At 52.9% G+C, this 13,768-nt stretch overlaps 1 protein-coding gene across 1 annotated transcript in view; it reads right to left on the bottom strand.

Annotated features, from left to right (window-relative positions):
• SHB (SH2 domain containing adaptor protein B) overlaps positions 1-13,768 on the bottom strand; it is a 167,028-nt gene that overhangs the window by 21,698 nt on the left and 131,562 nt on the right. The window contains exon 5 of the mRNA XM_007524116.3: positions 8,763-8,882. Within this exon, the coding sequence (XP_007524178.2) occupies positions 8,763-8,882 (120 nt within the window). The remainder of the gene's footprint in view (positions 1-8,762; positions 8,883-13,768) is intronic.

Genomic DNA, 13,768 nt, shown 5'->3' with positions numbered 1-13,768 from the left:
GCCACTCTGCTCAGTTATTCTGAATAAAGTAAAGTGCCCTGCCCTTCCATCTTGGGGTAGGGGGCTGCCAAGCATTCTCAAGTTCACCGTCTCCCTTTGTGCTCTGCTCTGTGCAGAACATCTGAGGGGCCTCTCATCTGCCTACAGCAGCAGCTCCTATTTGTGGCATTTCCTCTAAGCCTTATAGAATCAGACAAACACGCAGCACACTAATTGATCAGAGACATTCATTTTCCAGCCCCCAGCCCCCAGCCCCCGGCCCCCAAAGGATGCAGATCTATGTACTGAGAATAAAGATGCCGATAACCCTAGCCCAAGCCAACATCCTAAATGCTGCCAGAAAACAGGGCCTGACTGGAAGCCAGCAGGTGGGCGAACCTCTTTGCCTCTCTGGGCCTCAGTTTCCCTACCTGCACAGGCCACTGGACCTGAGGATCTGTTCCCTAAACATCCACATCTCCAGCTGCTGAGCTAGAACAGGGAGGTCAGAGAGGTTAAGCAACACAGCACATCATTGGGGGCAGCCTGGATTGGGCTACTTGCTTTCAAACCTCTCTCAATTCCTCACTCCACCACAAGCCAGAGCTGAGCAGTGGTCTAGTTTAAAAACAAACAAGGGAGTCGGGCGGTAGCGCAGTGGGTTAAGCGCACACAGCGCAAAGCGCAAGGACCGGTGTAAGGATCCCGGTTTGAGCCCCTGGCTTCCCACCTGCAGGGGAGTCGCTTCACAGGTGGTGAAGCAGGTCTGCAGATGTCTATCTTTCTCTCCCTCTCTCTATCTTCCCCTCCTCTCTCCATGTCTCTCTGTCCTATCCAACAACAATGACATCAATGACAACAATTATAAAACAACAAAGGCAATAAAAGGGAATAAAAAATAAATATTAAAAAAAAAATAAACCAAAGCCTCAGTCAGAGGAATGTAGAATTTCTGAGCAGCAATCAGCCTCGCCCTCTCTCCCACCACCACCGAAAGGAAGTAGACAGGGGCAAGGACAGATCCCTGAGGTTCCAGGCCACACTGACCTCTGTCCCCAACAGAGGTGGTTCCGTAATGAAGTCAGTGAGCCACCCAGTGTTGGGCATATGCTCACAGGCTCTCATGCAGATCGGTTCTTCACTGGAACATGTGTGACAGCCCTTTTTCAGTGCTAAATCCCTCTGCCCAGGGACCCTGCCATCCAGAGCCCGTGTCGCGGGTACTGCAGACTGGAGCCAGAAGAGGGGCTTCTCTGCTGAGCAGCTGTTCCCTCCACATGGGAAACCCCTGCCCATCTCCCTCTGCTCCAATTCGCGTTCTCTCTCATTTATTTATTGATGTTTGGATAGAGACAGAGAGAGACTGAGAAAAGAGGGAGGGGGAGAGAGAGAGAGGAAGAGACAGAGAGAAACCTGCAACCCTAATCCGGCATTTGTGAAGCTTTCCCCCTGCAGGCGGGGGCTCGGACCCTGGGTCCTTGTGCAATGGAATGTGTGCTCTTTACCAGGAATGCCTCTGCCTGGGCCCCTCTGATTCTCCAAGGACCAAGTTAAAGACTGTTTCCTCCCCAGGGAAGCCATCTGACCTTAAGGCCTCCTGCCACACCACTGTTAAGTGTTTTTTTTTTTTTTTTGATTTATTTATTTATTCCCTTTTGTTGCCCTTGTTGTTTTATTGCTGTAGTTATTAATGTTGTCGTTGTTGGATAGGACAGAGACACATGGAGAGAGGAGGGGAAGACAGAGAGAGGGAGAGAAAGACAGACACCTGCAGACCTGCTTCACCGCTTGTGAAGAGACTCTCCTGCTGGTGGGGAGCCGGGGGCTGGAACCGGGATCCTTAGGCTGGTCCTTACGCTTTGCGCTGTGTGCGCTTAACCCACTGCACTACCGCCCGACTCCCAACACTGTTAAGTGTTTAACTGGAGGTAAAGTCAGCTACCCCTGTGCCAGCCTGCCCAGAAAGGTACAGAGCTAGAGGACCCTATGGGCAGCGGGTGGGGCAAAGGGCCCACACAGGAGCCTCAGTAGGGTCCTGGGCTGCATGAACCTGAGGTCCTTGACGCCTTGTCCTCAGGTGCAAGGCTGGAATAGGGGCCACTTGGGCCTGAAGGCAAGGCCTTCTGGGGCGGGAAGCTGTGCTGTGCTGCCCAGGGCCCACTGGTCTGAGGCAGCACCCTGGACACAGCAGGGAAGGCTCCCCCATCAGAGGGCATCCTCAGATGGGCAGGCATGAGAGTCACGCTCCCTGCTGACGGGTGAGGGGTAAGCAGCTTCTCCTCAGCCCCACTCCCTCTCCATCCTGCAAACCTTTATTATTTCTTGCTCCTGCTGTCAGCAGCAACAAACTGAGATTAATAACTTGGCTGCTAGTCCAGACCCAGACATGCCTACTGTTTGACAACTCTCTCCTTTCTGTATAAATCAATGAGGCATGAGAAGAAAGAAAAACAACCCTGGGCTGGTGAAACAACTCACTTGGCTGGTGTGCTGCTTTGCCATGTGCACAGCCCGGGTCTGAGCCCAGTCTCTGTTATTATTATTTAAGAGACCACATCTCTGCCCGGCTGGATCTGACTTTTAAAAAATGCACATTTCTATTTATTTATGGGTAGAGAGAAATTGAGACGGGAGCGGGGAGATAGAGAGGGAGAGAGACAAGAGTGACACCTGTAGCCCTGCTTCACCACTTGTGAAACTTGCCCCCTGCAGTTGGGGACCAGGGGCTTGAACCTGGGTCCTTGTGCACTGGATGTGAGCACTTAGCCAGGTTTGCCACCCACCATCACATTATTATTATTATTTGCCACCAGACACTGTGCCTGCTCCCCTTCCAGTATGGGACCAATTAGGCAGAGCCTGCTGGCCAGTGTGTGTGTGGGGCGACCACCCACCAAGCTTCCCCACCTCCAGCTGCAATCCCCTCAGCTTCTGAAGGCCTCTCCTTCATCTTATCTAGATTCTTGTGTATGCATGCACAACACACACACACACACACACACACACGCTTGCAGTCACTCCCCAGCAGTCTAGTCCAAAGTGCCCAAAGAACCCTTTCAATGAGAGTTGTCATCCTTGTCCCCCACTGTGTGCCCTTCCCAGACAGGAAACTGTCAGAGTGTGATGTTTTCTGTCTAGCTTGGGTCCGGCTCTGTGCTGCCCAGAGGCCAAAGTGCTCACTGGCAGCTAGGAGGGAGCCCAAGAGCTGCTGTCCTGGCACCTCATGGAGGACAGGATGGGGAGGGTTCAGCCGGGAGAAGGGCTGAGGGCAGTGCTCACCAGGCAGGGAAGACTGCTCCCAGTGTGTGTGTGTGTGTGTGTGTGTGTGTGTGTGTGTGTGTGGCAGGGGGACACGGGCACTGGGATGGGGTGGGGTGGAGAGTACAGGCTGCAGGCTGAATGGCCGTGGGTGGAGGGACAGGTGGCGGCAGTGTGGCTCAGTCCGTGATCTGTCTGGTCCCCACAGTGGAAGGCATTTCTTCTATGAGACAGGGACCAGAGGACCACTCAGCTCTGGTTTATATGGTGGTGTGGGGGGCTGAACCCAGGGTTTCTGGGGCTTTGGGAATTTAAGTCCTGTGACTTCACAGGCTGAGCTATTTCCTGGGCCCAGCATCACCTTTCCTCGGGCTAGTCATGAACCTCTGCTGGGTCTCAGTGCTCACACACATGAAGTAAGGGGTCGGATCAGATGACTTTTTAAGTTGCTGCAAGCCTGATATCTGATGACCTTCTCAACTTTGCTGGGAGCACTCGGGATGGGGTGGGGAGATGCTGGGCTGGGAGTGTACTATCTCTATGCCGGTCTTTATAATGCCCCCCCATATCTGGATACAGAAAAGGGGGAGATAGGTAGATAGACACCTGTAGCACTGCTTCACTGCTTGTGAAGTTACCCCTGCAGGTGGGAACCAGAGGCTTGAACCCAGGTTCTTGTGCATTGTAAATTGTGTGCTCAACCAGGTGCACCACCGCGTGGCCCCTCCACACCAGTTTCAGTCACAAGCGGAGTCATTCAGCCACATCTACCCTAAGATGAGGAAGAGAGAGTCAGAGCAACAGCTTACTAAGTAGGGCAGCAGCTTCCTCACATATGGCCCAGGTTTGAGCCCCAGAACCGTGTGGGGAGTGCGGTGATGGCAGTGGGAAAGAGCTGGTGTGATAGGAGTCGGGCGGTAGCGCAGCGGGTTAAGTGCACATAGTGCAAAGTGCAAGGACCGGTGTAAGGATCCCGGTTCGAGCCCCCGGCTCCCCACCTGTGTGTGTGGGGGGGGTTGCTTCTTGAGCAGTGTCTGTCTTTCTCTCCTCTGTCTTCCCTTCCTCTCCGTTCTATTCAACAACAATAACAATGGCAACAAAAATGGGAAAAATGGCCTCCAGGAGCAGTGGATTTGTGGTGCAGGCACTGAGCCTCAGCCATAACCCTGGAGGCAAAAAAAAAAAAAGAAAGAAAAGCTGGTGTGCTGGTATCTCTCCTTCTGTCTACCCACTTCTCTCTCTCCCTTGATCCCTCTGCCACTAGGGTTGTTGTTACGGCTTGATGCCTACAAGACAAATCTACTGCTTCCTTCAGCCATTTTTATTCTCCTTTTTAAAATTTATTTTCTCTTTTTTTGTTGCCCTTGTTGTTGTAGTTATTATTATTGTCATTGTTATTGATGTCGTCATTGTTAGGACAGAGAGAAAAGAGGAGGGGAAGACAGAGAGGGGGAAGAGAAAGACACCTACAGACCGGCTTCACTGCCTGTGAAGCGACTCCTCTGCACGTGGGGAGCGGGGGCTTGAACCGGGATCTTTAAGCTTTGCGCCACCTGCACTTAACCCACTGTGCTACTGCCCAACTCCCTTTTCTTCTTTTTTTGACACAAAGAAATTGGGAGGGCAGGGGCTGGGTGGTGGCATACCTGGTTGAGCACATGTTACAATGTGCAAGGACCTAGGTTCGACCCCCTAGCCCCCACCTGTAGGGGGAAAGCTTTGCAAGTGGTGAAACAATACTGGAGGTGTCTCTCTCTCTTCTTCTCTATCACCCCTTCCTTCTAGATTTCTGGTTGTCTCTATCCAATAAATACATAAATAAATAAAGACAAAAAAAAAAGCAAGAGAGGAAAATCCAGAGACCTCCTCTAGTACCTATGAATCTTCCCCTGAAGGTGGAGACCAGGGGTTTGATCCTGGGTCCTTGTGCAGGGGAATGTGTGTATTCAAACAGCCAAGTGCCCAGACCCTGTCTACGTCTCTCTGTCTTGAGCTTTCTGCCCAGGCCTTCCCATGGGGCCACCTGAAAGATGGATGAGCAGAGGGCTGAGTGTCTGAAAGGACCTTGCGCTAAGGACTGAGCCTCTGCTTCCTCTGTGTGGGGTGTGACACCTGCCAGGGCTCCTCCCCGCTCACCTCAGACAGCCGTGCCTGTCTGGTGTCCTCGCTGTGTTGAGTGGACTTTCCCCTGAAGCTTCACCTCCCTCTGACAGCTCTGCCCCAAATTCTGGGACCCTGCAGGCCGGGGTGAAAGGAGCCAGCCTGGGAGGTCCTGCAGCTTGAGCCAAGCTACTCTCAGCCAGGAGTTCTCTGCTGCCCAGCCCTGTGCCTGGCACAGATGGCTCTGCTAAGTCTCTGCCAAGGGAAGGACGGAAGGCGTGGAGGGCCCCAACCTCTGAGTCCAGACTCCCCCAAACCATCTCTGTACCCTCTAACACCTTTAAGACAGAACTCAACTCTCACAAGAAAACATAGCTGGAATTCCAATGTCAGTTTGCACCCTTCTCCTGACAACACCACACGCCGGGAATGCCACTCCCCAGCCTGTCCCTGCTAGGCAGGCGTCAGACTCAGAGCTCACACCTTGAGGGACGGCTGAAGGAGCTGGCGCCTGTCCCAAGCAGTCAGGCTACTCAGTGCCCGCGCCATGCCACCCACGGGCCATGAGGTTGATCTGTCTGTTTCTCAGCTGGCAGAGTGCTGTGCACAGGGAATGAAGGCTGGTTTCCCGGAGCAGCCCAACCTGGGGAGGCAGGCCCCACCCTGCTGTCCACACGGCCCTGGGATGCCCAGACCGAACAGGTGTGCCTACCTGAGCCGGGGATCTTAAGGCTCCAGACAGGCTTGCAAAACCACTTCACCTCTGGTGCCCATGGGCAGAGGCCTGTCATCCAAACTACACTTTGGTTCCTGACTGTTAGATGTGGAGGGACAGGTGTTACTTCTGTGGCACCAGAGAATGAACCTGAAGCCTCACATACGTACAATCCACCATGACTGGTTTCCCCAGGTCAACTTTTTCATTATTTTAGAGAGAGGAAGAAACACCATACCGCTGCTCCACCACACATGGAGTTTCTTGGGAACTGAACTTGGTGTTCCCATGTAGCGCAAGGGCTGGAAGTCACTCTACCAGGTGAGCTATCTGCCACCCTCTATCCTGACAGTTCTTGAGAGACTTCTGCTTCCCACCACATCTCAGTTCTCCCTCCCTTCTCCAGGCAGACTTCCCATGCCTGTTTCCTGACTGTGCTGCTGTCTGTCGCTCAGGGCAGAGCCCGGCACACTGGATGGGAGAGGGGACAGTCCTGAGCAGAGAGCACATCAGGGCAGAGCCCGGCACACTGGATGGGAGAGGGGACAGTCCTGAGCAGAGAGCACATCAGGGCAGAGCCCGGCACACTGGATGGGAGAGGGGACAGTCCAGAGCACAGAGCACATCAGGGCAGAGCCCGGCACACTGGACTGAAGAGGGGACAGTCCTGAGCAGAGAGCACATCAGGGCAGAGCCCGGCACACTGGATGGGAGAGGGGACAGTCCTGAGCAGGGAGCACATCAGGGCAGAGCCCGGCACACTGGATGGGAGAGGGGACAGTCCAGAGCAGAGAGCACATCAGGGCAGAGCCCGGCACACTGGACTGAAGAGGGGACAGTCCTGAGCAGAGAGCACATCAGGGCAGAGCCCGGCACACTGCATGGGAGAGGGGACAGTCCCGAGCAGGGAGCACATGCAGGTCCACCTCATGCCTCAGCTGCACTGACCCCCTTCCCCCACCCCACCTGCACTGGCCTGACGTCTGGTCCATGATCACTAACACTGGTGCATGAAGCAGAAGAGCCAGCTGAAGTCCTGGGCTTCACACACTGATTTAAACATTAACACACTATACGTCCTCTTACCACCACCACCACCACCACCACCATCACCATCATCATTTTTTTACCAGAGTGCTGCTCAGTTCTGGCTTAGGGTGGTGCAGGGGATTGAGCCAGGAACTTCCGAGCCTCAGACATGAGAGTCTCTTCGCATAACCATTATGCTTTCTACCCCTGCCCAAATTTATTTAGTATTGGATAGAGACAGAGGGAGATTGAGAGGGGAGACGGAGATGGAAATAGAAAGAGACAGAGAGACACCTGCAGCCCTGCTTGACCACTCGTGAAGCTTTCCCCCTGCAGGTGGGGATCAGAGGCTTGAACCTGGGTCCTGTGCATTGTGGTGTGTGTTAACCAGGTGCACCACTGCCTGGCTTCTTCTCTAACTCTCTCTCTCTCTCTTTATGTATTATTTATATATTGGATTATTTTTATGTATTATTTATGTATTGATAGAAACAGTGTTAAATCGAGAGGGAAGGAGGTGATAGAGAGGGAGAGAGACAAGAGACCCCTGCAGCCCTGCTTCACCACTTGCAAAGCTTTCCCCCTGCAGGTGGGAACTGGGGACTTGAACCTGGGTCCTTGCACATTGTAGCATGTGCACTCAACTAGGTGCACTACCACCAGACCCTCTCATTAAGTCTCTACCTCTTCTCTCTCTGGGCCTCAACTTTCCTGCTAATAGAATGAGGGCTTTTGTTTGCTTGTTTCTTTCTTTTCTTTTAAAAATATTTATTTATTCCCTTTTGTTGCCCTTGTTTTTTTTTATTGTTATAGTTATTATTGTTGTTGTTGGACAGGACAGAGAGAAATGGAGAGAGGAGGGGAAGACAGAGAGGGGGAGAGGAAGATAGACACCTGCAGACCTGCTTCACCGCCTGTGAAGCGACTCCCCTGCGGGTGGGATTTCTTTTCTTTTTACAACACATCCCCACCACCAAAAGTCTGTTGAACATCTACCCTCACCCTCCACCCAGAGATTTTTACTTTAGTGCCATACTGCAAATTCAGTCAGATTCTGCTTTGAGTTTCCCTTTCTGTTCTTCCTACTTGGGGGCTAGCTCATCCTGACAGCAACATCTGGTGGGCCAGGGTCACCTGAGAGTTCCCACAGCTGCCACGGAACTTCACACCAGCAGGACTCTTCCGCTCCGGGAGGAACGCGAGAGCCAGAGCTGCACAAACAGCCCCGGGGACACAGGACGGGTCGCACTCATCGCCGTGCTGGGGGAAGGCGGAGGAGAGGTGCACAGCTGCTCCAGTCCTGACCCTAACCCGTCCGTCCCTTCTCTGAGCCTCGGTCTCCCCACCTGAAATGTGTTTCTCATTGAAGGACTCTGAGAGGGTGAGGTTTACCAAGAGCTGCAGCAGCCATGAAGGCAATCCTTGGCTGCTGAATATAAATGTTAGAAAAGGTCCCTCCTCTGCCGGGGAGATCACACACCAGACATGGACAGCCCCCTCCCCAAACACACACACACCCTGTCACCCTAGAGAGTAAATCCCATTGAAAAGCTGGGGCCTGTGGAGTGTGCTGCCAACCTCCCAGGGTGGAAGAGGGGGATGAGGGCAGACACCGGGGAGGGGGTCTTCTGCGGGAGACAAGGGCCAGCCCCGCGAGGAGCGAGGAGCGTGTGCTACTCACTTCAGAGAGAGGGAGTAGTCGTGCTTGCTGGTCTGGCTGTTGCGGACGAGGTAGCTGCACTCTTTGCAGAGTCGCAGCAGGTTCTCGGCGTCTCCTCTGCTGATGGCTCCGTGATACCAGCTGGGGAGAGGACAGAGTTTCAGAACCCACAGCTGACGCCCCAAATCTGCTCCTCCTCATGGAGGCACAGTCAGTCCCTCCAGAGTCCCTGACAGGGGCTGTCAGCCTCCGGGGTGGGTGCACGTGAGTGTTCATTCATTCCACATTTACTGAGCATCTGTGTGGCAGGCCAAGGAGAGGAGAGAGCAAGCCCGCACCTCCCTCCCAGAGCTTACATCTGTGTGCAGGGGTCCGAAAATGCTAAGTGGGGGACCATAGTGGCCGCATGGTGACAGGTGTGATGGGGCACACAGAGCAAGGTCCTGCAGTGGGAGCTCCTGCAGGGGCTGCAGGAGATGCCACCTGCAGAGTGGCCAGAGAAGACTATTTTTTTTCCAGGGTTATCACTGGGGCTTGGTACTGGCACTATAAATCCACTGCTCCTGGTGGTCATTTTTCCCATTTTTTAAAAAAATACTTATTTATTTTCCCTTTTGTTGCCCTTGTTGTTTTTATTGTTGTAGTTATTATTGTTGTTGTTACTGATGTTGTCATTGTTGGATAGGACAGAGAGAAATAAATGGAGAGAGGAGGGGAAGACAGAGGGGGAGAGAAAGTTAGACACCTGCAGACCTGCTTCACTGCCCCTGAAGCAACTCCCCTGCAGGTGGGGAGACCATTTTTCCCCCCCTTTGCTGCTCTTGTTGTTTTTATTGTTGTGGTTATTGTTATTATTATTGTTGTTGTTGCTGTTGTTGAATAGGACAGAGAGAAATCGATAGAGGAGGGAAAGACAGAGAAGGGGAGAGAAAGACAGACACCTGCAGACCTGCTTTACCTCCTATACAGCGACTCCCTTGCAGGTGGGGAGCCAGGGGCTCGAACCAGGATCCTTAGCCAGTCCTTGCGCTTTGCGCCACGTGCACTTAACCTCCTGGCTACCGCCTGACTCCCATTTTTCCCGTTTTTTATTGAATAGGATAGAGAGACTGAGAGGGGAGATAGAGAGTGAGAGAGGGCTGGGGAGACAGCATAATGGTTATGGAAAAGACTTTCATGCTTGAGGCTCCAAAGTCCCAGGTTCAATCCCCAGTACCGCTATAAGCCAAAGCTGAGCAGTACTTTGGTAGCTCTCTGTGTATATCTTTCTCTCTGTGTCTCTTTCATTAAAAATAAGTTTAAGAAGAGAGAGGGACACCTGCAGACCTGCTTCACTGCTTGTAAAGTGTCCCCCCTGCAGGTGGGGTGCCGGAGGCTTGAACCTGAATCCTTGTGTGGGTCCTGTGCTCGGTACTATGTGCACTTATCCAGGTACATCACCCTGCCAGGCCTTTTGGAGAGAGAGACATTTTAGCACAGGCCTGAGGCAGGCAGCGACGAAGCATAGGAGAGCAGCGGGAGCAGAGTGGTTCTGGCTGAGGGCAGGGTGGCAGAGACCACGGTCTGAGACTGGAGTGCAAGTGTCTGGAAACAGCAAGGAGGTGTGTGTGCGTGCATGTGTGGCCGTGTACTTTGCGAGGCCCCCAGTGTAATGTGACACTCTGGCTTGCTCTGTCTGAGTGACATTCGAGCTGTCCATGTGGGGCACATGTGCTGATTCTCTTGTGACATTTGATGGACAAATGGGTGGTGCCCGGCACTTAGGACAGCAGGCATTTGGGATGGGGCGGCCACACCAGGCTCCTGCCAAGTGAATCTGGCATCAGCTGGGCATACTGGTGGGAATCAGTGGTACTGCTTTTGTCTTCCATGACAGAAGTGTGTGTGTGTGTGTGTGTGTGTGAGAGAGAGAGAGATATTTGAGAGGAGAGGCATGGTGACAGGCAGTGCAAGAGGGAACACTGACTTCTTTTTTTTAAGTTGTTGATGTCGTCGTTGTTAGATAGGACAGAGAGAAATGGAGAGAGGAGGGGAAGACAGAGAGGGGGAGAGAAAGATCGACACCTGCAGAACTGCTTCACTGCTTGTGAAGCGACTCCCCTGCAGGTGGGGAGCCGGGGGCTCGAACTGGGATCCTTACGCCGGTCCTTGTGCATTGGGTCACCTGCGCTTAACCCACTGTGCTCGCCCAACTCCCGGAACATTGACTTCTTTGACCAAAATGTTGAAGGTGTGGCTTGGGAGGTGACACAAGAGATAAAAAGCTCAGTTCTTAAGCATGAGGTACCAGGTTTGGTCCTTGGCCTCACCTATGCCAGAGTGATGCTCTGGTTCTCTCTCTCTCTCTCTCCACCCCCACACTAATATATAAATATTTATTTAAATTTTTTTTTCCAATCGCTAGCAGGGCTGTTGCTGAGGCTTGGTGCCTAGGACAAATCCACTTGAGCAGTAGCCCACCCCTTCCTCCCTCCCTCCCTTCCTTCTGAATAGAGAGAAAAGTTGAGAGGGCAAAGGGAGCTACACGATCGAGACAGAGAGACACCTGCAGCACTGCTTCACTGCTCATGAGGCTTCCCCTTCTGCAGGTGGGGACCAAGGGCTTGAACTCAGGTCCTTGTGTATGGCAACACGCATGTTCTACTAGGGGCACCACCACCTGCTCTCTATGAATTAACATAAACAAAAGTGAATGGCGATGTCAGTAGAAGCCTGTAACATGGAAGCCAGTGGTCTGCTGGGTTGGCCCTGCTGTTCACATTATGGTCTTTGTAAGGAGGAATAGAGGCAGAGGAAAGTAAGGGTGGTCCCCGGTCAGGGCAGCACACGTCTGACCTGCAGAGCACAGAGAACTGAACTGGCTGTGCTCTGTCCTGCATCAAGTTATAGGACCACTCCACCCCCAGTCTGGGGTTGCGCAGATTAAACGAGATGATGCAGGAGGACTTAGGGAATCTGATATGGCTATAGGGTGTAGTTATGAGCGCCAGCAGCACAGACAATGTGCGGACTGGCACGTGGGCCTTCCCCAGCTACCATGATTTCCAGCTCCTGCCGTTGCTGGCTTAAGCAGGAAAAATCCTGTGTGCTGGTCCTGACCTCCTCTTATGGCTTATTGCAGGTGTTTTGCATGAACAAAATATCATGCAAGGCCGGGTGGTGGCGTACCTGGTTAAACATACATGTCACCAAGAGCAAGGACCAGGGCTCAAGCCCCGCTCCTCACCTGCAGGAGAGATGCTTCACAAACACTGAAGCAGGTCTACAGGTGTCTGTCTTTCTCTCTCCCTCAACTTCCTCAATTTCTCTGTCTTTCCAAAAAAAAAAAAAGGAAAAAAATGTCAGCTGGGAACAGTGGATTCATTATGCAGGAAGCACTGAGCCTCAGAGATAATCCTGGAGGCAAAAAATATCATGCTCCCCTTCCCCCTCCAGGTCTCACCCGCCTTATTCTGTTGCTCCCCAGGGACTCCACCACCTATAATGTCAGGCAGAGACAGAGAAGGAGGAACACCACAGCACCACTCCACTGTTGGCGGAGTTTCTCCTGGTGCCATGCACAATGCTCTCTTGTGCCAGGGACTCAAAACTTGGGCCTTGGCACAAAGTGTGCACTTTACTGGGTGAGCTACCTCCTGGCCCCGTGCTGCCTCTCACTGTGTCTTCCTGCCATTTACAGGGTGGTTGTGGGGAGGCAGGGGTGACATCATTATAAAACAAACAAACACCCCTCTCCCCCGCCAGTTTTAGAAGAGCAAGCCTGGAGGATAGTTGTGTGTGGCCCTGTACAATGGGCAGGGGACTGAGCCCAAGAGGGGTCCACCCCAGGGATGGACACTGAAGGAAGAGTCAACAGGAGACTTCTGGAGAGGTAAAGAGGAGTGCCACGTGCAGGGCTGTATGAGCTACAGACATGGGCCAGCTCCAGTCCTGCTTTAGAAAAGCTAAACAGGGAGTTGGGCAGTAGCGCAGGAGGTTAAGCACACATGGCGCAAAGCACAAGGACCGGCATGAGGATCCTGGTTCGAGCCCCCGGCTCCCCACCTGCAGGGGCGTCACTTCACAAGCAGTGAAGCAGGTCTGCAGGTGTCTGTCTTTCTCTCCCCCTCTGTCTTCCCCTCCTCTCTCCATTTCTCTCTGTCCTACCCAACAACAACGATGGCAATGACAACAACAACAATAAGTAACAAGGTCAACAAAAGGGAATAAATATATATCTATAAAAGAAAAGCTAAACAAATGGACCTGGGAGGAAAAGTCGGAGAAGAATGGAACAGACTTTAGAAACAGGAGGATCAGAGGAGGTAGCATAATGGTCATGCAAAAATAGTAATACTAATAATAATGTCTGAGGCTTCAATGTCCCACGTTCACTCCCTAGCACCACCATAAGCCAGAGCTGAGCAGTGCTCTAGTTAAAAGGAGAAAAAAAAAATGTGGGTGGGGAGGGGAGAATAGACAGCAGATTTGTTTTAGATTATTTTCTGGGAAATTTCACCTGTTCATCACACTCCCAGTGAGCTGACAAAAATGTTGTTTTACTAAGAAAACACGTTCCAGCCATTTGAAGCAGAGCAGTCCTCAGGGAAGGCTAGAAGTGATCCCCGGGGAAGCAGTGCCTGCCTCCTGGCCCTCTCTGAGGGTGGAACAAGCCGCATTAAGTGAGGTGCTGGCAGATGGGCCTCCGGGGCTCTGGGGCCTCCTAAAGGGAGCTCCCTGGCGGGTGAACAGGATCGGCTGCTGGTTCCTTCCCGGCTGTTCCAGCTACAGCACTCACAGAGAAGAGGCAGGAAGGAGACTGGGGTCAAAGCAGACCCGGGTGGAGGCTGGGAGAAAAGGGCCAAAGGATGCTAGCTGTGGAGGGCAGGGTGCCGAGTGGTCCTCTGGAGGGCTGGGGGCCGGGGGTGTCAGTGCTAGGCCTGAAGTGAGCTAAGCAGGAGGCCATCTTGAGAGCTGTGGGGATCGAGACAGCTCCACCGCTGCGGCCCAGCCCGTCAGCTCAGTCAGTGTTTACTCACCACTTACAC

Source organism: Erinaceus europaeus, chromosome 10, assembly GCF_950295315.1.
Source record: "Erinaceus europaeus chromosome 10, mEriEur2.1, whole genome shotgun sequence".
NCBI lineage: Eukaryota > Metazoa > Chordata > Mammalia > Eulipotyphla > Erinaceidae > Erinaceus > Erinaceus europaeus.
This window is presented reverse-complemented; position numbering and strand designations above follow the sequence as displayed.